The following is a 24,204-nucleotide window of genomic DNA, read 5'->3' as shown; positions in this document are numbered from 1 at the left end:
TTTAAATGGGTATTGGCTAGGAGTATTGATCAGGCAGGTAGGCACAAGTTCTACTTCAAACATAACAGTATTAGGAGTAACCATTGAAGGGGAGACGTTTGCTTATTTATCTTGTCAATTTTTACCATGTTATGCTTGCCACTTTTTTGAGGCAATTTTTTTTTTTTTCAGATGGGGAAAACATAGCGAAAGCACAAACAGAACTATTTGTCCGATAGTTTTAAAACAAAGTTTTAATTATTTTTTAAGGTTCATGAAAAGCAGAAGAAAATTTATACTGCTGCTATTTAGCCAAAAGATTATTCATAACATATTTAAGGCCAGAAAGTGTAAAATTATGTTTTAAATTTATTGATAATTTGTACATGTTGTTTATAAAGGCCTTGTGTTTATTAGAATTACGTTATTTTGATGATTTCTGTACATATTCGTAAATATCCCCAACTTGTGTGAAAACATACTCCCTTATTTGTACTTATTTTATAAAGAAATAAAACAATTTACTAAAGTAACACATCGAGTAACATACAGTATTAATTTATCAAACAGGAATTTCACATTGTCTTGTTCTTGAGCACTGTTCAGGAACATTTTGCATTAAAATATTAACAGAATACCCTCAAAGAAATATTAAACCCAAATACTTCAGTGTTTTGTTGTGCTGATCCTTACCCTTTGTCAAACATCTAATAAAACTGTCATCAAACCTTGATGCTGTTAATACAGTGAATGAATGCACTCAGCAGTTGTCAGTTCGAGAAGCACAACAGAACATTCTCTCTCTCGCTTTCCTTCCGAGGCTCGGGACCACAGCGATGGGAAGTGCATGGGAAGTGCTAGTGAAGACCCAGGTTCTTCCAGCCACAGGTTCAGTTCTCAGCAACGGAGAATTGGGACTGCTTTGTGCAGCTGAGTTGGGCGAGAAGCCTGGCTACGTTTGCTTCTTGGCCTCCGTGTTTTTTTAGCCTTCACTGGGCTTGCTGGGGTGTTCTAAAACCCGTCTTAGCAATGCTGAGCAATGTTCTTAAGTTATGTTGCTACGGTCTAAGGCCAGAAGTAAGAATTCATATCAGTTTTTGCTGCTATTGCTGCCTAAAAATATAGGGAAATAAGTAAAAAAAGATATAAAAGGAACTGTAATAAACTTTAAATAAGTGACCTGAAGTTACTAACTAAAAGAACGTGTCCTAGCTTAACTTTTTTTTAAAGGCATATTTCTTCTATCCAGGTGATTGTTTCCACATGTCTTCTTTGCCTTAGTGCTATTTTGCAGTCAATGCTGTGATGTCATGGCTCAAACTTTCCATCTCAAGTTCACATTTAACTTGGCTGGCGCAGCCTGGAACCCTTTCCAATGCCACCTTAGCAAGCTGCCCAAATCACTAGAGCTGCTTTATTGAGCTCTAAAGAAACACAGGGTAAAAACACCAATCTGAAGAAAAAACAACCAACCACAAACCTCCCTGTCCAGGAGGACAAGACATTAAGTATATGTAGGATTAAAACAAGAAGCTAAACAGCTTATTTAAGGTTACTCTGAACTCAAAGTGAACTCAATGTATGAAAGTAATAAATAAAACACTTTTTTTTTCCTCTTTGTAAGACCTGGCTACATTGAGCTGAATGGAGCAAAAGCCAGAGGCGATGCAATCGAAAACTCTCACATCTTTCAAACAACATGGAAGATACAGTGAGTGTTCCACCCTACTTGCTTATTTTTGATCACTTACTTTACAGAAATGTTTATGGCATGAACTACTGTATGAGAAATGTGCATACACAAATACATGACAATTACGTTAAGTTCTTTACAATATTAAATGTATAATATACAATTCTACAGATATCTTACATACAAAGGTGAATGTTGTGCCATATATTCAGATATGGCAATGCCTAGCAACTTTAGAATGTCATACAAGTATAAAACCACAAAATAAAATAACTTTACAACTCTTTTGAAGTAGACAGATGTGCTCAAAGTGTTTGGCTAAGTTAGCAGGCTAACACTGACCGGCTACAAGATTGCTGAGTTGGGCAACCAAGGTGAGGAAACCTGCAGAGGTCTGATTTTCCATGGACAGGTATCCAGCCCTCTTCCAAAAATTAGACCCCTGTCTAGATTGTCCCTTGGGCAGTCAGTGCAGCTCATTGCCGTTGAAAGTATTAGTCTTAAAAAATGATTTTTTAATTTTGTGATCAACTGCCATTAATGAATTTTTGACCACTTCATACTCTGTCCCTTGTTGTATCTGGCTGTATTTATGCATCTAAGAAGAGTTTCATTAAAATTCAGCATCTACAACAGTATTCTATAAATTAATGTGGGATAAACTAAACTGTGATTAACACATGAATTACTTACTGAGGACCCAATCATGCCAAACAGCAATCAACAGGATTTAGCAGAATGCTATTTATAACCTTGCACCTGCAAACCCAGTGCTGTCTCCTGAGTTAGGAAGCCCTGTGAGTCAGAGTTGATACCAATTTACGGAAGGAGCAGGCACCTCCTGCAGACAGCCTGCTTCAGTAGACAAAATTACAGGTGGGGGCAGCTGCCAAACTGTGTTTTAGTAATAGTTTACAGAAATAGAGGGAAACGAATCTAAACAAGCATGTCCGGCTTTCATCGGACAGTAGAGAGGGGTTTAACACAGTTTTGCAAAATTACAAATAACAGTAATTTTGCAAAAAAAGTAGGCTTGTCTAAAATTCTTAACGCCTCCTCCTAAAACATGGTCAGTAAATGATTAACAAGAGATGGCAGAGCTTGCTTGGCAGAACCACGCTGCTTTGATGATGCCAAACTTAACAGTTTCTGAGTCAAAACAAGACTAGCTTTAAGAGAACTACAGCTCCATGTTGGGTATGTGACCCTTGTGGGATGGCAGCATTTTGTTTTGTGCTTCCAGATCCCTACTTTTGCAATCATTGCCAAAATTGGCCTTGTCAAATTTTTTGTCACTATTTTTTTGTTTAGTGCAGGTTTTTTTTTAGTACGGAGCACCAGTTGACTATAAATTGGTCCTTTTCAGATTCTAGAGTCTGTCCACAGGGAGATATTTCTGTTGAAAATGTAGTATAAAAATAAGCCATTTGCTAGTACGAGCGAGTACAATCACAGAAGTGTCACGTCATGTATGGAGGTGTAAACCACGTCTGATATGAAGGAGGTGCGGCAGTCAGGGAAGATACTCAGTGCAGTTTTTAGGGAACCATCTTCCTCTCGAGGCTCCTGCTTCCATGCGTCACAGCGTCGGGGTACAGCTGGAACGGCTGTTGGAACTGCTTCTCCTGCTGATCTATTCAAATTGCTTTTACTGCTCTTTCGTAAGTCCAACCTAGGGCCAGTGGCTGACGAAGCTTTGCCTTTTCCACCACCACCACCGCTGTTTAGCCCAAAGTACGTTCCCAGCAGGCCTGGTATGCTGAGCACGTTCAGGAATTCCATTGTGAAAAACGAACAACTGGTTTTTCAAATGCATTTCATGGCTGGCTATGTGACAGGTAGTTTCAGAATACCACTAATTGGCAACTTAAAGTCAAAATCTGTTTGCTAATACTGTTTTCCAAATTCTTAGTGTTTCACATAAGGGACTATTAAACACTTATACGGTTACAAAGGAGTAGGGGAGTAGGGTCTAGTCCAGGGGCTCCTGTTTTATTCTGATGGTTGGGGTGGGTTGTGGTCGTCTGTCCTCACGACACAGCACATATTCACTGAACTGAGAGGAATCCACCCCACCACCGCATGAAGCTGCCACACTGAACCCCTTCTGAAATAATCTTTCAAGTACCTGCAATGTGGGGAAAAAAATTCAGATTAATATTTAGCAAATTTTAGTGATTAAAGCATTCAGGGAGACTGGATCTAAATGATGGATTTAGTCTTTCGAGTTCTCATTGAATGAATATTATTCAGCTATAATTCTTTAAGTTATTGTTAAATGACTATGCTGTGATTAAAGTCTCGCTCTCAGCAAACCTCTGCAGAAAACAAAAATTAATCACAAAAATAAGAGCTCTGCAGAGCAGCTTAGTACATTATATAGTAAAATACTGTACTGTGGTGATATTGATGTTATCTCTTACTGCTTACAGAAAGCAACATCAGGTTTAGGTTGTAATGAAAAGCGCCCATTACTCATTAGTAGTATAAACAGGCTTAGAGGAAGGGGCTGAAAACGTCTCAGCTCATCCTTGGCAGATGACAATGTCTTAGGAGGCTGAGTGACACATCTCCACACATTCCACCACATCTCCATGGACATCAGAGTTGTGGTTTTCACTCGCTGGAAGGGAGTGCTGCTGTATGTGCATGCAAAGCATGGCTGGGATGGGATGTGGACCCAAGACAAGGACAAACAGGAAACGTTCCGGCCCAAGAAAGAAGTTAATTTGTATTGCCCAAATACGTATTTTCTCTTTCTCCTTCTGAAGAAAAGCTGGTGCAATTTAAATGCATGAATTTAAGGAACCCAGAGGCAACTTTAATTTCTGAGGCTGTGTGACACAGCACATTACCCTAGGATATACTGATCTTGGCAGTATGTTTGGGGCCATGTTTCCACAGGCATGAGCATGTTGATACATGGTTTCCCAGCAGAGCTGGACGTAGGCAGAGTTTTCTCAGAGCAGATGCCAGGTCCACCTTCAGTGGATCCACAATGCCAGATCTACTGGAGGAGCTGCTGTGCAGCCTCCCACCCAGTGGTGGCTCTCGCGGGTCCAGGGCAGCAGCCTGGAAAAATGGTTCTTCTACTGGTAAATGCCATCAAGAGGAGCAGCCTGTACCGGTCTGTAAGTGCCCAAGGCACCGTGTCCATTGCCACAGCACATGAGCCTGCTGTGATGGGAACTGAACCTCATGATTGATTAAACCTGAAGAACTTGGCAACACCAGCACCCCCATGTGCCAGCTGTCTGCTGCCCACAGCGACAGACTAGGGACAGAAAAGTGACTAAGCCACTTAAAAAACTTTACCATAGAAATGTGGAATCCCAGACTGGTTTGGGTTGGAAGGGACCTTAAAGCTCATCCAGTTCCAACTGCCTGCCACAGGCAGGGACATCTTCCACTAGACGGGGTTGCTCCAAACCCCATCCAACCTGGCCTTGAACACTGCCAGGGATGGGGCAGCCATGGCTTCTCTGGATCACTCAACCTGAGTGTGTTTAAGTGTCTTAAGCAATAGACACACCTTCAGTCAGAGGCAACTCATACGCTTTTACAGGTTCACGTTATAGGAGGAACTTTATTTCTTTTTTGGTTTTACTAGCCCTGCGAGCTCCGCAGCAGTTACACCTACTGCGGTAGTACTGAGAAGTCTTACATTTCACATCCCAAGCTGACTGTTAAAAGATCTGCACACCAGACTGCTGCCCTGACACACAGACCCACGCGAGGCCATGTTGCATTTCTTAGTGTACGCTTTCCTCAGCCTGTATGTTCGGTTTGCTTTCTCCAGAAGCATCAATTTGGAGCCTATATTAAGGACAAAAGAACTGTATCTGAGGTGGTACCATGGTGCAATGCAAGCCATGGCAGCAGCATTTGCTGGTTTTAATCCATGGGAACTGAAAGATCAAAAGAGCAGACCAGTGTATGGTAGAAAAGTGAACCTGGGGGGATTAAAAGAAGGGGTGGGAGGGTGGGTTATCGCAATACATTTAAGATGCTTACAACTCTCTTACTGGGGCTGTATGCTACCTGCAGGACAGAAACGGGGTGCGTACACTAACACTTGTTCCAGCTGAAAGAGGAAAGCAGGAGTTCGAGAGGGAAGGAGGACTATGACATCATCAGACTGCTGTTCCATGAGCTGGAGAGTATTTTGACTGTATTACATTCCTAGAGCTGGCAAGATGAATATGAGAGGCAACCCAGCTACAGGAAAGGAGGCTGCTTCCATTTACTTCCATTTACTTAACAGTTCCATTACTTACTTACATTCCAATCCCCTGGATAGCAAACCAGAGGATTGATGGTTAAGATTTCAGAGAGAGATGTGACTTCAAAATCCTTGATAAAAACTTTTTAAAATCAATTTCCTTGTAATATAAACCAAGAGCAGGGGTGCCCTTGGCTTGCCTCTGTCCAAAGATATGGAAGGCTGCCTATTAACATAGGACTCCTCTTCCCTCAGCCAGCTCTCTGCATACACACAGTCCAGGTAGACATTACATCTTAGAGCACTGCACGCAGAACAAAGCAATTCGGTTTTACTACCTAAGTGCTCAAAGGACTAGACTGCAGGCTATCTAACCTTAAAAACCTCAGTATCACCCAGTTTCTCAGCAAGAAACAAACCAAGCCAAATCCTGTAAACAATGCACAGAATGTTTAAATATTGTAGCTTTTTAAGTGTAACTCAGATAACCTTGAACTCAGCTCTGTGAAGAAAGGCTCCTAAAAGGTGCTTCCATGAATGCTGAGCACTGGTTTGCACGTGCTGGTGCGTGCACAAGACTCAACAGAATGTTAAACATGGACAGATTTAAATGCCATTTACTGCATTTGGTTCTATGCACATTACTTTTTCCAAAGGTAAGAAGATACAGATAGAGGTAAACTAGTGTCTCAAGTCAAACTGGAGCTTCTGTCCTGTAAACCTCCAAAGAGAGTATGTCAAAAAGTGAGCATTAGCTGCAATTCTCGTATGTATGGGGGGGGACACACTATATTAGAGGATCTGTGAGTGGTGAGGCCCTGGCACAGGGTGCCCAGAGAAGCTGTGGCTGCCCCATCCCTGGCAGCGTTCAAGGCCAAGTTGGACAGGGCTTGGAGCAATCTGGTCTAGTGGAAGGTGTCCCTGCCCATGGCAGGGGATTGGAACTGGATGAGCTTTAAGGTCCCTTCCAACCCAAACCAGTCTGGGATTCTATGATTTAATATACTCTGTCTCCCAGTATTCTGAGCACATCTGATTTTGTTGCACTCTTTTCTAAGTAGAAACACAACATTTTCACTTAATGTACCTCATTTAAATTTTGCAGAATGCTAACAAATACATTCTTAATTATGAAGACCCAATGTTCAACATAAACAAGCACCACAGCATTTTCTCTAAGGTAAGCTCCTGTATCTTGCCAGAACCTTTTGCAAGGACTTGAATAAACACTGTCAGCCCTAAGAAAACTGTATACCTGTTAGTAATTACATTAAATTAAGAGCTACTGTATTTTTCTGGCTACCACTACACTGTTGACATTCTTTGAAGTGCACAGCTCTGGAAACAAAGCGTTTAATGGAAATACCTTCCAAAGATAGGAAGAATTGAAAAATATTGCAGCTTTGCCACCAATAAGCTAGCAAGGCACAGGGAGGCAAAAGTGCTGTACTGGAGCAAGCAGCAGGCAGACTGACTGCATTGCCCTTTGAGCTTCTTTGGAAGTGGTTCTGCTGTTCCACCCACTTCCCCTTCTAACCCATCTCCCTTAAGTCTGGGGCATTTGCTTCCCTGTACTTCCAACTTCTGACTTTTGCCAAAAAGCCCTGGGAAAGGAGGGGCAGCACCTCTGTGCTGACCAGAGTCCCGCTGAGCCAATGATAATTAGCTGCTGATTTCATCAGCCTTTGGTCTCAGAAATGCATCATTTTGCAGAAAATGTTTGGAAACACTTTCTATTAATTATATAGTAAAATCATGTAATTTAGTAAAATCATGTAATTTAGTATTATTATTTATACTGCAGACAGAAATTTTTTCACAACACGAACTTGTGAAGAGATGCTTTGATTCCATCTGAATTCTGACTGAATTCAAAACACATTCAAATATTAACACTAATTAGCATTCAGCTTCTACTGCACACCACTTTGGCTTATCCAGAGCCAAGTGCTCAGCCTGGTGGGCATCCAGCTCTTTGCCCGACTGCTGGCAGTGCTGAGCCCACTGGTGGCCCTTTGTTGCTTGGGTATTCTAATTTCTGTCTTGTGAGTAACTGTGTCACAAGGATAGGGTGGCTGAAATACAAACATGCTTCCCCATCCACTTACTTTAGCTGAAGTGCAGCTGCTTCCTTCTCCACCCAGCACAGTGATGAATACATCACCATTCCCACTGCCAGCAAATGGATCTGCCTCCAACCCACTTCCAGCCTTCTATTTCTAGCAGTCCACCCTAAACCTTGCCAAATGTGAAACTGCAAAGGACTGCACAAAATCAACCACAGGCATCAGCCTGATCAAAGGTCAACCAAATGAAACACTTGGGAGACTTGAACCAAAAAATCATCCGAACCAGCTGGGTTTAGACTGGTTTCACAGAAAAGCATTATGAGTGCAAGGAGCACCAGGGGGTGCTGCCCCATGGAGGGAGGTGTCAGTGTCAAATACACACTGTTAAAATGGCTGCATCCACCTTTACTGGTCTTCACAGTCTGGCCAGCCAGTCCCATGGGACAGCTCTTCTGTGGGTATTTGACCACAGGAAAGTTCACGAAGGCCACTAAAGCCTTTCCAACAGCCCATTTAGCATCCACAGCCACAGCCCACCAGCAAGGGACAGTAACTCTGGAAATATTCCTCACAGGCTGATTTCATTTTCCACAGTATTTGCAGCGTATTTTAGAGGCATACAGGCGAAAACTGAGAGCTGTTTTGACCTTGTAAGGCGCAAGTTAACAGCATCACCAACGCTGTTCCTTTCTGCAGCCAAAGGATAACTACAACACCACGGCCTTGGCCACAGTGGTGGTGACCCACTGTGAAATGGCATTTCTTGTCCATAAGGCTGCTGCCTACACACAAGCCACAGATTTATTTCTGCTACCATCTACCTATCTGTCCAGTTATCTTCTTTTGTTTCATATGTTTAATTTTAAGCCTAATGTCAAAACTCTGAGTATAAAATGAAATACATTTTGTTTAAAATACTCTGGGCAATTTTTATAGAACATCCTTTTGAAAAAAAAAAAAGTGCAGAGATCAATTTTTTTAAGTCCATCCCGCAGGCACCATCATTTAATTATGAGTGAGACATAAATTATGCATTTACACATTGTTGCATTTTCTATAAAATGGTGTGGAGACTTTTTTTTTTTGTAGTTTTTGGAACTCTCTCTTTCTTCCTGGGGGCACTTTGGAGGAAAAAAAAACCCTGCTGCAGGCTGTACATTGATGAAAAAATTAGCATTTATCAGTGTACCACCATTATGAGACCAGCATGGCACTAACATACACAAAATCTAAATCTATTTTTCTGCTTAGACTTAGGAAAACCTGAAAGACTGTGATCTCACCAGGCAGAAAATGTCTCCTTGCAGTATAAGCACTGGAAGTAATTGGGCAGAAGCAAATAATCTGCATATAATTGAATAAGAAATACTAAAAAACCCACCCCAGCAAACAGATGAGCCAGCACCGAAAGGCCATTACGTTACCTGCACTGAGTTCAACCGGCAGTACCCGTTCAAAGGAAACCTAATAACGTGGGTAGGGTCCTGGTTCCAGCCGGCGTTCACAGAGTTGCACATGACATCCCCAGTCTCCGGAAAGATCTCTTCTATTAAAGCTTTCTCCCCACTCAATGCAATTCTCTCTCCCAGATCAGGAGTCACTCTTACGACCAAGCAGTCACAAGGCTGGAAATGTTTCCGTTGTTCTTTCTCTTGTTTCCATCGCTCAAGTTCCTTAATCATTGGCTGCAGCTGGTAATATTTTGCTTCTTCATATAAAAGATTAAAGTCCTGGGGAAGAAAATAAAAGAGAGAGGGAGAGAGATAAACTAGAAATGCTGACAGAGTTCTCATTTAGCAATGAGTATTGTTCCTGTTTGACCTACTTAGGCTTATGTATTGTCAGCAAGAGTGCAAAAGCAACAGGTACCCACGTAGTTTGTCTTCGTGTTACACCTACACAGAAAACCACACTGTGTTAGCGGTGAATCTGTTAGAGCTGACCGTGAAGTTCCCACTGCACTGAATTATTTGTTCATTTATCACCCCACAAACTCAATGCCAGAAAGCTTTACTTTTGGATTAAAAAATCAAAATAACTGTTTGCATTAAAGAAAGCCTGCTGACGTAAGAGATGTCCCGAGCCCTAATCTTCACTCTTGGCCTCAGACAGTCACTTCTGATTTTGCCACAGAAGATCTTAGACTTCACTGTCACCTCTCACACATGTTAGGAGATTGAGATGTAAATTCAGCTTCACTTCTCACCTGTCTTTGCTGATTCTGAAATTCAGCTACGGTAGCTGCTCCCTACATTTCATGATTATTCCTATATTTAAAGTCTACTTTGGATCCTGGAAAATTATACAGTGGTAGTGACCACCCCACTCCAACAACTTAAGACACAGTTCTTCCCAGCCATTTGTCCATCACCTCACTTGGGCTTTGGGCAATTCAAATTCCCAATCTGATCCAACTCCCAGTTCACTGACTGTTTTCTGCACATCCTCATTAACAGCTTTGCATCAGATCTCCAACAGATCTTTCCACCTCAGCTGTTGAGTATGATGAGACAACGGGTGTCAGCAGCCCATCAGACCAAGCCAGAGAAGGAAGAGATGGGTGAGCACTGGGTTGACAGTTTGCTTACAGTGGCCCCACCACCTCCTCCAGCCTCCTGAAGGGAAGAGGAGCAGCAAGAGCACCACCAGCTCCTCTCTGCAAAGATGTGTCGTTTGCTTTCTTGGCTCTTATGCCTTCTGCAGATGGAAATGCTGCACCACAGGTATGCTCTCTGACTTTTGCGGAGCATGCTGCAGGTCAGCACACCTGGATGTAAAGACTGCAGTGAAATAAAATGAAAAATCACAAGAGTGAAGCAACTGGAATAATTTGGACTGGGAAGAATGGCATGACAAGAAGTAATCAAGAAACGGGCACCAAAATTCCATGAAAAATAACAGCAGTGCTGCTGCTCCAGGACCTGGGGAAGCAGGGAAATCAAAGGCCAATGAACAGGCAGCACAAAATATGCGACTCTTCATAGTGGCTTGGAATTAACCTGTAAAATCTGTTGCTGCAGGATATTACTGAACCAAAGCAGTTAGCTCTGTTCAAATTTGGCACACAGACCCACCGCTGGTAGTGGAGAGGTGCTCCTTCTCCCCAGGGCTGCCTACAGCCTGGAGATGTATGAATATTCACTGACACTGGTAAGGTTATCGCGTTTCAAAAGGGACATCCAATCCTCTACATCTCTTTGATGTCTGTTACGGCTGGGACAATAGGCACACTGCTAAGGGAGAAAAAAGGACCAGAGAAGGCACAGAGAGGGAAACAGGGGAAGAGGCAAGTGGGAAGAAACGAGGGCAACAAACACACAGGAAGTAGCTGGAAGATGAAAAACAACAGGAAGATTAAAGAAGAAACCCTATACAAAGCATGCTGCGAACAACGGAGCTGGTTACAGGCCAGCCAAAGAGGCATGAAGACTGGCTGCATCACCTGATCTCAGCTAAGACAGCATCAGCCCCAAAGCTTCATTCCCTGATGGATGGTATTTTCTCCCCTCCCCCAAACCATTACTGCTTTTCTGTATCCACCAGGGAAGCTCCCTGGTTACTGAGCATAGGATCAGTTTAAACCTACACGGATTACTGGCCTAACTTAAAAAGAGCCCCTGCCCTAAACTTTCTGAAGTTTTCGTGTGGGACACACAGCACACCACCTAACTGTGTTCATTACAGAGATGTGTGCAAGGGCCTATCAAACATTCACTGGGCATCTGCTGGTCCCATGTATCTTTTTTATCAAAGGAAAACATTCAATGCTAAGGAAAAACTTAACTCTGGAGAGTGAACAGGAGCATCCAGTGCTTACTGAAGGCAATTGACAATCTCACAGTTTTCAGTAGGTCCTGAAAAACTAGTTTTAGCCTATCTGTGTTCACGGTCACTAAAAAATAACGTATTAGTTATAAGATCAATCAAGTGAGTATGTGCTAAGTAAACTCAACAGTAAAACCTAGAGGAGATGGTACAGTACCATAAAAAGCAGTCCTTTATTTCTGGAAGAAGAGAGAGGTACAATGCTCCTGAGTGTGGATGCAAAGACCACCACAGTCACCAGAGCCTTTATGACTGACTTCACTGGGCTCTGTCCTAGGCTGACAGTATCCTGAATCACAGCAGTTCACTGGTCCAGCACCTCCAGGCCAAAACAGTAAAGCCGTAACACAAACAAAACAAGGATCATGCCACCTCTACCTCCCTCTAGCCAGCTGTTAGCCCACTGCATCAGATGCAGCTCTTAGTGGCTCCTACTAGCCATCGTTTATCTGAAATAATATCTAAATAAACAAGATAAATTTTACATTCTGATATGATTTTGTGATAACGTGACCAGTTTTCAAATGAAACAGCTCTTCCACTACTGTCTTTCCCAGAGGATACAGCCACGCTTCAGATGGCTGTGTGGAAATTGGGCTGCACTGGAGCATCACATGCTCTGTGCAATGAGGTCTGCAGCTGGTCACAACTGCCTGGGTTAAACCAAGGTGTTTGGGTTAGTTTCTGAAGTAAGACACTCTGTGTCCATTCCACACTTGGGTTGAGGGCAAATATCTGGAACGGGTTCTGCACCTGGAAAAAGGGGTTTGTAGCAGAAGCTGGGAATCTGAGGTGTGCTGGTGTGGAGAAGCAACACACGTGCAACGTCAGGGAGTCTGGGCACCTATTATCAGGCAGTGCAATAAAGAGAATTTGTTGGACTGTAACGAGCGGATAAAAAATGTGTCTTCTGCTGGCAAGAGAAAATTCACCTTCCATGGCCCCCCCTCCACGTACCACACACTGCCCAACCCAGGCACCAGCATCCTAGCCCGCCCCACTGCCCCAACCCTGTACTGGACTGCTGGTGCTTCTGCACTGAGTGACTTGGGCACTGTTCAGGCATTTGACCACATATTTAGCGAGGGAAGATAACTTTGCTAAATGAGGAACAAAGAAAGAGTGGCTCCCACTGTGGGGGTTCAGTTGTCTGAAGCCTGTGCTTGGCCAGGGTAATGGACTCACCACACTGCTAACTACAAGATTTTGTCATTCAGGTTTTATACACCACTCAGAGTACAGTGCATCTGAGATGTGACTGGAAGCGATGCCCGGCTCTGGTTTGCCTACAGAGGATGTTGAGGACAGGTAATACCACCATAGCTACTTCCACCTTGTACTGTAGATATAAAATCCTATCCTGATGACTTGCAAAAATTTAATATGAAATGTGAAGTAGAATTCAGCCCACAAGGGACCTCACCATGGAGGTGCCACAGGAGCCACAAGAAAACATTTCCATGCTGCTGGTTTTAAAAGTTATCAAAGGCAGACACAGACATGAATCTTCCTAGACCTATCCAGAAGAGGCACACTTCACTGAGGCAGGCACACGAATAGCTACAGGGCATTAACTGCCTAGCACAGTGGCAAAGTGCACACAGTCTCATTGAAACTTAGCCTCAGAGCAGCCTGGTACAGCTTTTGTCCCAGGCGCATGCTGATAGATGCACACAGATATTGCACTCTTTCTCTCACAGAGGCTGCAGCCCTGGTGTCAGTGCAGTCCTGCTGAGCTCAGACAGCATCCCACAGCAGATTTTGTACAGCATCCAGGAGTTCCTTGTCCTGCAGGACTAATGATGCACCTCCCATTTATTCTAAGGATTATTTCCCTACCTTCACAGCTTCTTAACAGCACTGCACTTCATGGCAGCACAGCCCAGAGTCAAGCAGCATGTATGGTAGCTAATGAAGTTGTCTGTGTTTAGCTAAGGTAAATCACTTTACTCCGAAGGTGATTCCTACCAGCCAAGGTCCCTGCTCATGTGCTCCTTGCTAGACTGAAAGGGGAAAGGGGACATGGACAGACCAGCCTCTGATTTTGCTGTAACATACCACAGAAATTGGATGCCCTATCCCGGACAGTGTTCAAGGCCAGGTTGGATGGTACTTGAAGCAACCTAGTCTACTGGAAGGTGTCCCTGCCCACGGCAGGGGATCGGAACTGGATGAGCTTTAAGGTCCCTTCCAACCCAAACCAGTCTGGGGTTCTATGAAAAAGCTACCATGAGCTACCATGAGCCTTCAGCTTGTGGCTGCTGTAGGAACTAGTAAGGAAGCTGTGTCAGGTCACCTGCAAAGAGGCAGCAGCTGGCCAGGTGGCATGAGCACAGCCTTTCCCCATCCACAACTTCTGGACATTTAGACCTCATACGAGAGGTAAACACATCCTTCAAAGACACAGCTTTTTGCCTTTCACAAAATAATTTTCTGCTCATGACTTGGTAGGAAAGCTTTTTTCCTGGTGGATTCTACAGTCACCACTGACAAGCATGACATACTGCTTGAGGAGGAGATTGGCAAGTGTGACTGCAAAGCCAGTTGTGCTGCTGTTTCCACATCACTGCCAGCAGGTCACAAAGATCAGCTAACTACAGGCAGAGACAGCCAACATAAACTGTAAAACGGTGTCTCCTGTGAACCTGATACTGCTCTCTCAGTACTGAAGAGGTCCTTTGGTTCTGTACCTAATGGTGACTCCTAAACAGGCCGGAATGGCTCTTCCTGCCTATTTTCCACTTGTTATTCTTTGTTACATGAAACAGCAAACTGTCATCCTGAGTCAATGTTTCTTTTATATTTTAGTGCTGTGAAGATCTGACTCCTGGCTACGCGAAAAAGTTGCTCACTTCTATGATGACAACTGCACCATTTGGTGAGGTCAGTTCGAGAGCACTTAGAATTAGATGCAAGCACTAATTTTAAAACAATAATAAATTAGCGTGTTGGCCCTGCGGTTCTGGTGCTACAGGTGAGCTCTACATCCCATACAAAACTCCGATGTCCTGTGTATTTGTCCTCCTCCCCTCCTTAAGATGGAGCAATAATATACACATTCCCTATATCTGGTTTTGTTTGACAACCTCTAAGGGAGGTGTGAGTCGTGTGAGTCTCAAGTAAGTAGGTGTGATGAGTCCTGGTTCTGAATGAAGTTATGTCCTGGCAGTGAAAGGGGCAGATGCTGCTCAGAAATGTCCTGCGGAAACACCTTTGATGGTGGGGGAAGACCAAGGCAGAAAGGCCAGGTTGGATGGGGCTCAGAACAATCTTGTCTAGTGTGAGGTGTCCCTGCCCATGGCAGGGGGTTGGATGAGCTTTAAGGTCCCTTCCAACCCAAACTGTGGGCTGCAGAGAGGTAGCTCCAGAGCCAGCCATCCCCTAACCCAGCAGCATGGCAGACCAGGGGGTGCTGGCTCCACACTCTGCTCCAGGACATTTGTTGCTCAAGATGTCATGGTCCCACACACAGGTCTCTGAACCGGTGCAGGAGGAGGAGCTGTGAGCAGCTCCAGGCTGCTAGCAATTGCCTCGCTCAGCACAGGCTGGCTGCAAAGATCTAAGCCAAACAGCTCACAGTAATTTCTCAGCATACTTCATGTGGCTTAAACTCCCCTGAACACAGGAAAATTATATGAACATTAGAATGTTGCTTTCAGCAGGGAGACCTGTCAGACACGAAACACTTTCAAGTTCTGGCTTATTAGTAGTTGGAAGTGTAATTAATATTCACTGTAAACACACCAGTCAGACTTGATAATAAAGAATCACTAGCCTTGGAACACATACCCACTTTCTCTGCATTTCAGTGTTAACTTAGTCTGAAAACAACACTTAAATAGCAAACACAGTAACGCTAGTGCGGTACTAACATTCCAAACTTTCCAAAATAACCATCTGAGCAGCAATTCAAGTTGAAAAGCAACTTGGCTAAACCTTGAGGCTAATAAACTGCTTGATTAAATTAAGGAGTAAAAACTAATAAATATTCAAAACACTTGATAATGCTTTGTTTGACATAAAGAACATTTAATGCAAGTCTCACTGGAAAACCTGTCAGGTTTTATACCTTAAATAGAGTTTTGCATTTAGAAACACCAAGTGATTCCATTTGCTGCCTTTGATTATTGTCTTCTGTCACTTTAATCATGCTGGTAAAATTACACAATTTCTGTGAAGTCAAATCCGTTTACAATGCAATTTTAATACAGCTTTGCAGCACATTCTTCTATGCATTTTTATTTAGTTACTCCCTACCTAGCAATACTTTGCTTTGTTCTTGAGCCCTCATTAGCCTGGGGTTTGCTCTAAAGCTCTCCCAGGGAAGAACTAAATAAAATACAGTTAACCCTATGCAAAGAGATGGTCTGGATCAACGGACTTAGCCCTGGCACAGCGCCGGCTCTCCTGAGTCTCTCCCAGCCCTGCCAGGGCTCACTGCGCAGACAAGTCCTTGGCACCCACCAGCACTCTCACCTCCAGGCTCTTAATGAATCTTGCTGGTTTTGTTTCACAGCACCTCTGAAATCTGGACGCCAGTTGAGGCTATGATCATCTTGAACTTCTCTTTTACCCTCCTTTCTCATGCTTTCTTGTCTCAATGGATTGTCCAAAATGCTGCCCCTAAAGCATCCCTCTGGCCTTTCATCTGTACTGCTTCTCCATCCACCCTCCTTAATTTGATCTATCCCATGATCCACACAACTAATCCGGTCTTTAGCTTCACTCCCACCCATGTGTTTTCTCTCTTATCTCTTTAAAGAACTTTTCTTGCATCCACCCCTCAGTGCTCTGGCTCTCACCCTGCCTCATGCACCCCAACCCATAACCTGCCCGCCACTCTCCAGAAGGAGCAGTGCCAGGGCAGCCCTTCTGGGCTGGAGCTCTGAAACCACCCACAAATGCCAAAATTTCTCCCTGCCTTTAGATCAGATGTGTTCTCCCCAGGCACATGCAGGGGTCAAACACAACTGTACTTGTAACTTAGGCAAGAATGGCTTAGGAGAGGTTTGCAGCATGAGGATTAGCTGTACTCCAAAGCTAAAGCCGCCAGAGCAACCACAAATCCGGACTGACTCAGTTATGACTGACCAAATTATCTTGCCTACCCAGGCCAACACGCAAAGTGAAATCCCACTGCAAGGCTCAAGAACCTTCCTTTCCAGCAATGTTCCACATCCTCTAACTGAGCAGATCCCCACTGCCATCCCAATTTAGTCATCATTTCATCCTGGAGTTAGTGCTTTTGTTGAATCTTGTCATCTACAGTCCAGACACTTTTGTCTTCTAATTTTCGTACATAAGGATGACAATGTTACAAGTTTCACAAGTGCAAAGCCAACTGCTCTCCAGAGGAGAGCTTTTAGAAACAATCAGGGTTCGCAAAGTGACAGCCACCACTGTTATTACACAGAGAACACGTAATGCTCCTGAAAAAGCCCTCTGTAAATTCCATCTCCCAAGAATATTTTCACATTCATAAATTGTGTAAAAGCTTACTTCCTGAAATCAAAGCATCTGCATCTAACACAAATCCTCATGGGCTTGTTTAAGGGTATCTCTTTTTTATACCTACAAGAAAAGAAATTATACAATTTAAGTCCTCTAAATATCAAATTTTAAACACTTCTTTCAGATCCTGAGCATTAAGCCCTGGTAAGCGCTAGTTGCTGATGTTGCTTCTTAATTGTTATAACCTGATAAGTAAGCTAAAATGAGAAAATACAATTAGTTTAGAAAAACTGATCTAGCCATAAGCTTTGTTGTTTTTTACGGTATCCATGACAACCAGTGGTCCATTTATTAAATAATAGCATCCCTGGTGTAATACACAAGTACTAAAAATCCTAACAATAAACAGCAACATTTAGTTAAAAGTGTTTAGGTCAAGCACACAATTCAACCTGCACCAAAACAAATGACAGGAGGAAAAGATAGGTTGCATACTATAGCTTTCCTTACCTTAAAGTCATCTGGGAGCAGTAGCTTAGATGTCCTTAGGAAGCTTAATATATATCTGAAAATTTCACCATCTCGATCAATGAAATAATGTTGTTTCAAACTGTCCAAGACAATAGGCTCTGTGCCATTAAACAGGCGACTTATTCTGAAAAAAGAAAAGAAAAAGAAATGGGCAAAAGAGGAAAAAATGTCATTACACCCTCAGGGCTTAAGAACATCCAGCCAATTTAGTTGCATCAATTCAGTGTGCATGAAGTAATATCTTAATTTGGTGACAAACAAGTGCACAAAGAGAGACGCCTTAGACACGCATGTGCACCCACATGCTCACACACAAGAAACATGTGTGCACAGGCACACACCAGCAGCAAGTGCCTGGAGCGTGCACTGCCTCGAATCAGTGCTGCAAATTAGGACCATGACCCCAACAAGGCAAGTGCCTACGAAATGCTCTCCCCATGGCTGGCAGAGTAATTTTGGTGAGAACATGTGTCACCATTATACAATGCTGTCCACATGTCCTGCTAACGGAGAATCAAACAGCTGGTTACTCAGAGATGGGTTCTTGGCCATGAGCTTTTCCTCCAACTTGACTGTCATTCTGATCAACCACCATCAAAACCTTTCTGTGCTAGAGGAGAGGCTGCCCGTCCATGGAGATGAGCTGCATGAGCCCCTCAGTGCTGGATAAGTGGCCATACAACACCAAATGTTTTAGCAAAGCAGCAATCAGTGGCCAGTGCAGCATCTGCAGTACTGCCTGTGGGACCAGAGTCCCACCACCAGCAGTCCTGGGGATCAGAGTCTGGCAGAAGAAAAGCAATGTGACACATCTTTTATGAGCAAAGAAAAGGAAGGAAGACCTACGAGACCTGATGATCAGCTGGTTACAGGACCAAAATCAGCTACATCACCCCAGCTTTCTCCATGTCCTGAGGAGCAGGCTCTGCAGAAAGCAAACCAGGCGCCTGCTTGCCTGCTGTTTCTCCCGCCTCTCCCCTCCAAATGCCTGGCTTCTTTCAGAATGCTTTGTCTTCCCATGAGAAATAACCCAGCTGAATATATGTTCTTGAAAGGAAAATCACAGGAGACAAACAGCAACGACCTATTAAGTAACTGAGTCCATCTCTCTCAGAGAGCAGCATTGTTCCCAACTGCAGAGTGTCTCGTGTTTCAAAGTCGAGTCTTATATAATCCTGCCAGTGAGGTCTCTTCCATTTCCCAGAGAGAATATCCCACAGCCTGCTGGATTTCACTGTCAAGTCATCCCTTCGACTCAGCCATGCAATCCTGCTGTGTCCTTCACTGAGACCAGGGCAGGGCTGTCTTCTGCCATGGTAACAAGCTCACCAAACCATACCAAAAGGCAATGGCCAGCACTGCCGGTGGATGCTGCAGCTGCAGCCTCACTGCCTCCATCCTTACAGCAGCACCACCCCAAGGTTTTTGGTCCAGCAGTGAGGGAAGGGATTGCAAGGGGAAGGCATACACCCACCCCAGCAATGGGAGGAAGCAGGTTTGCTCCAGCACCCTGACGATGGGAAGGAGCAGGTCTGCTCCATCACCAGTGCTGGTGCTTCCGGTTGCGCCTCGCGCTCCATGCCTCGGGCTGTGGGTTCATGCAACGTGGTGAGATTTGCTCTCAGACTCTGAGGCTGCACCTCAGCCTGATCTTTTAACTTGCTAATTTATTTGCAGATTAACATGACGTTTATTTCTAAATTAATTAACTATGGAGGTATTAAATAAAACTGGACTTAGCAAGTCCCCACTGAATTCAGCTAAAAAAGCCTTCCTGCCCTCTTAAGCAAGTTCCAGCTTTTACTGCCTCCTCTCATGTCTGTCAGCAATCAGCTAGTCTGAGTTACTTATGAGAATAACCAAATGCTCCACTAAACCCTAATTATAATATGTTTACTGTTTTTCTTCAACTTCTAGGTTTTCAATGATATCAAAGAACATCATTCAGTTCACACTGCAGCATTTAATTTATATAATCCCAAATTTCAGTAAGCCTCCAGTAATTATTTTCCTTTTTGTTGTTATTTTAGGGCTATTTGCCTGAGATGGTTAAATGTATTCCCTTGTACAGTGTTAAATTTTATCCTAGGAGCTAGACAATTTGTTTCCTTAGACATACACATGAGCCAGTGTGCTGTGAGGGTGAGACTGAAAGCAGAGGGAACACTGATCAAGCAGCTTAAGATTCAATATAGTACACTTATTGAATAAATGTGGGTAGCTACTGAAAGTTTTGAAATCTTACAGCTCAATAAGCTGGGCTGTGGCTTCAACCTCCTCCCCTTCGGTGCCACTGCCCTGTGAAGCCTGTTGGGCTCTGCCACGCGTATGGAGAAAGGTCTGCCAACAGAGACAGGGCGCAGGGAAGACTGGGTAGGAAATCTTAATGGGCTGCTCTTTAATGCAGTGAAGCTTTTTTTTGGTAATGAAAACAAAACATGAATTTTGAGGCCTTTGTGGAGTGCCCTGAGCTGTATTTCTTCACCAGCAAAATTACTGCTGGGGAAGAAACTTGCAGAGTGTTGAAAGACTTAACTGCCACCCCAAAAACAGAGTGATGAATAGTTTAAGGATTTATTTGGCATTTTTGGGGGCTGCTATGTTCCAAGAACCAGCTTTGCTGCAGCGTGTTGTAACGCTGCGCACAGGAAGCGCTCTGGCTTCTCCCTTCTTGACAGGGTAAAAAATACCTGCAGAAAAGTCCATCAGAAAATGTAACACTGCAAGAGCACGAAGTGTACTCAAACAGCAGCTTCAAAACGAAAGTTCTCCCGACAGGTGTGCAAAGCCAAGGAAAAGAGTACAGCGCCCGGGGGCAGCTCTGTAAGCCCCACCAGGACCTGATGTGCTCAATGGGTGGATCTTGGGCAGCCAGAATGAAATGCTGCGCGAAAAGCATGGAAACAAAATGTGTGCAGGCAAGTCAGCAAGTGCAAGGGAATGGGTATGGTTTTGCACTGTGCAAACTTGTTAGTCCTCAATCAGAAATGAGGTACCAGCCTGGCTGGCAGGCTCAGGAAGCTCCAGCGCCCTGCCATGTGATGAGAGCTAGAAGTTATGGGAAGCTTCACTTTCTAATTTTAAAACCATCTTAAAACTTCTGTCCAAGATTTAATCTCCAGACAGGAACAGACTGAGCCAAGATCAATCCTAGCAGTTGCAAGCCTAAGGATGCAAACTTGCCTTTCTATTGCCTCCACCTCCCTGGCCAGTCCTGCAACGCTCACACCATCTTCCCAGTGCATGGTCTCTTCCCAGCCATCTATCCCTCCTCCTCAGTTCCTCTGCCCTCCCAGCAGTGAGCTCTCTCTGTGCTGCTGCCCACCCCGACCCCTGCAGGATCCTTGTTCCGGGCCACTGCTGTACCATCTCCCAACAGAGCAGAGCCCTAACAGGGTTAGTGTCCAGCCTCCAGCTTAGCAAGCATCACCAGCACCTAAATCCTGTCTGGATGCTCTTCCCTACTCCTCCCAACACCCAAAACACAACCTGTTGATCCTATTTCTACAATTTCTTTGTGCTTCTGTTGTTTCTGCTAAAGGCTTTTTACATTTTCAATCATGTTTCGCCAAAACGCCAAGGGGTGAGTTTCTACCTTTGTACTGATTTTACTATAATATTAAGATCTCCTTTTATTAGATTAAAAACAAACAATGCATACAGCCAACCCACAAGGACAAGGGTGCCAGTAAATTCTTTTCTTAGTTTCTTGGGCAGGGGAGGAAGCTGCGTGTGAGCACCTACCGATGGCTGCTGCTACCCACAGCCCCCAGAGTGTTGGCAACTGACTGTCCATACGAGCTCCCTGCAGTGCCCATCAAGATGGGAACACAAGGGTGGGCCTGCAGAGCAGAGACTCTGGCCCCCAGAGCAGAGCTCACCACACACCATCTCTTTCATAAACTCATCCAACCCCATCTTAAAAGCACCCAGGGCTTTTTGCATCCCCAGTTCCCTCTGGAGCACCCTCAAGTCTTCCTGAGACCATCACTGCACACAGCCACAGGTCTGTACCTCACACACCACTGTCAGCGGGTTTAGTGGCACTTTGGGATAGGTTTGGGGTGGAGTGGGTTCCTTTCTGCTTTGGGACAGTTTAGCCATTTTCTTGGCAACTCTTACAAAGAAAGAACTTCTGTTTTCTGTTCAAAGGCTTTACAGGCTGAGAGAGCTGGGCTTGTTCAGCCTAGAGAAGAGAAGGCTCCAGGGAGACTTTACAACAGCCTTCCTATACCTAAAGGGGCTAACAAGAAACCTGCAGAGGGACTTTCTACAAGGGTGTGTAGTCACAGCACAAGGGGGAATGGCTTTAAACTGAAAAAAGGGTAGATTTAGATTAGATATTAGGAAGAAGTTACTCCCTGTGAAGGTGGTGAGACACTGGCACAGGCTGCCCAGCAAAGCTGTGGCTGCCCCATCCCTGGCAGTGTTCAAGGCCAGGCTGGATGTGGGTTGGAGCAAGCTGCTCTAGTGGAAGGTGTCCCTGCCCATGGCAGGGAGTTGAAACTGGATGAGCTTTAAGGTCCCTTCCAACCCAAACCAGTCTGGGATTCTGTGAGTAAATCTGATTCCAGAGGCTTTCAGACAAGCACCCAGTATCACAGGACCTGTGGGACAGCCAGCAGTTGGAATGTGGCAAGTACAAGCAGAGCCCTCCTCTAACGAGCCCAACCAAAGGGGAGCTACTGTGGTTCTGTCCCATCCCACCCACCCAGCCAGCACAGCAACACCGTGTAAGTAAAACACTATCACAATGTTGCATTAAAAGTATTAATTTAAGTAATTACATGATTAATATTTAACTGTTCAGTGATATTTTTTGTCATTCATAATTTAGTTGTTTACATTTATTAAAAATTGATTCTGTAGACACTCTTCCTGCCCAATGTCAAATCAGCAGGGAATGCACATTTCAGCAAACTGTCAGCAAGATGTGTCTCTCTCCTAATTTTATGAGAGGAGAGGAGAAGAAGAGAGAAGCGCACCCTCCTGCTCCACTCAGTGCAAACATGCAGCGAAGCTGGTAGAAGCTCTGCAGCAATCCCTGCCTTCTATCCGGTGGCTGTCAGTCATTCTTGGCTGTTGGGCTTTCCTGTGGAGGTGGAGGAAGAGGTGGTTGTGGGAAATGCCACAGAGAGGAGGAAGAGGATTGTTTAGAGCTGGGACACTGAGCGTGACCTGAAACTGCCCCATGGTACATGTTAGCAAAGCATCCCAGGTGCACAAGCAGAGTCATTGCTGCTGAGCACAAACAGTGCTGCTTATCTCTTAAATATTTGCTCAAGGTGTGTAGGATAGATACTGTTATCTGCTTGGAAAAGAAAAAATGCTGTGAATTGGAGCAGAGGTGCTTGAGACTGGGGCACCTTAACACTGTGCCTGGCATAACTGTGTTACAAGCCTGTACGTCCCATCACAAGGAAGTAACTTCTGGGAAAGAATGGGAAAGCAGCTAGAGCAGTTGTGCCTACCCAGTGCCTGCATGCTGTGAGTCAGCTCTTTGCTGGCACTGCTGCAGCCCAGTCACAGCAGCACAGTCTGGGGCAGGCATGGGACAGTGCTGCCAGGCCTTCACAGTACTGGTTTTCATATTCCTATTATTTTAACTGTAAAACTCATGGGGTTTGTGCACAAGTTCTCAGCAAACTCATGGAGAAAGCACCTGCAGCTGCTCTCCCCAGGGATTTATGTTAAAACACCCAATGCACTAGAAAAAAGCAGGCATGACTGGCCAGAGGAGGACAGGGATAACCCAGCTGAGCAGCAAGCAGGTGTCTTCTGCCTTCTGGCCTGACAGTACTAATGAGGGAGGGATGTTAAAATATGGTCTCTGCCAGGACACAAGCTCCCTCACACCCTGTACAGTGACAAACATGGCTAAAAGTTGCATCTGGCTGCAGTAGGTTTTCTGATCTGCCTCAATTTAAAACTTCAGCTATAATTAGCATGAAAATCCATAAACAAAGGTCTGTTGTATAGTTATACCATACCTTTACACCCTGCTACCTGACCAGTGGTTTTAAGCCCTTCTCTAATTATAGGAAACTAGCATGTAGGAGGGGCACTGTCTGCAGTTCAGGCCTGTGCACAGATGACAGGCTGCACAAACTGTGTGGGCTTCAGCATTACGGCTCTGCCACAAGCTCCCATTTTAATCCAAGGTAACATCTTGACCACCTCAGATTGCTTTAGGCATGCACTCAGACTGGAGGATGCTTCAGCTGGGGAGAATTTTGTTTTAAGCATCTTCTAAATGTTTTATTTGTACAGTGATGGGGAAAAAGCATGGGGGGAAGAGTGTCAGTCTTCAGCTGGGAGCATAAACTACTGCTCTGCAAACTATGGTAAATCCAAGCAACCATGTGTGCTTTGGGACCAGTTCATGTGCCTGAAGACACAGAGAGATGCTCCAAAGGGGTTTTCTGGCATAAACA

General features: G+C 44.4%; 1 protein-coding gene across 5 annotated transcripts in view; it reads right to left on the bottom strand.

The window, feature by feature from the left end:
* Window positions 1-2,738: 2,738 nt before the first annotated feature.
* KCTD15 (potassium channel tetramerization domain containing 15) overlaps window positions 2,739-24,204 on the bottom strand; it is a 42,672-nt gene continuing 21,206 nt past the window's right edge. For all 5 annotated transcript variants that reach the window (XM_057400186.1, XM_057400185.1, XM_057400184.1 and 2 more), the window contains 3 exons: window positions 17,750-17,894; window positions 9,388-9,693; window positions 2,739-3,800 (listed from right to left, as the gene is read on the bottom strand). In XM_057400186.1, coding sequence (XP_057256169.1) covers window positions 3,645-3,800; window positions 9,388-9,693; window positions 17,750-17,894 — 607 coding nt within the window. In that variant the 3' untranslated portion in view covers window positions 2,739-3,644. The remainder of the gene's footprint in view (window positions 3,801-9,387; window positions 9,694-17,749; window positions 17,895-24,204) is intronic.

This window comes from Pezoporus wallicus, unplaced genomic scaffold (assembly GCF_028554395.1).
Source record: "Pezoporus wallicus isolate ANWC-B61680 ecotype Strahan unplaced genomic scaffold, APGP_CSIRO_Pwel_v1 contig_447, whole genome shotgun sequence".
Classification (NCBI taxonomy): domain Eukaryota; kingdom Metazoa; phylum Chordata; class Aves; order Psittaciformes; family Psittacidae; genus Pezoporus; species Pezoporus wallicus.
This window is presented reverse-complemented; position numbering and strand designations above follow the sequence as displayed.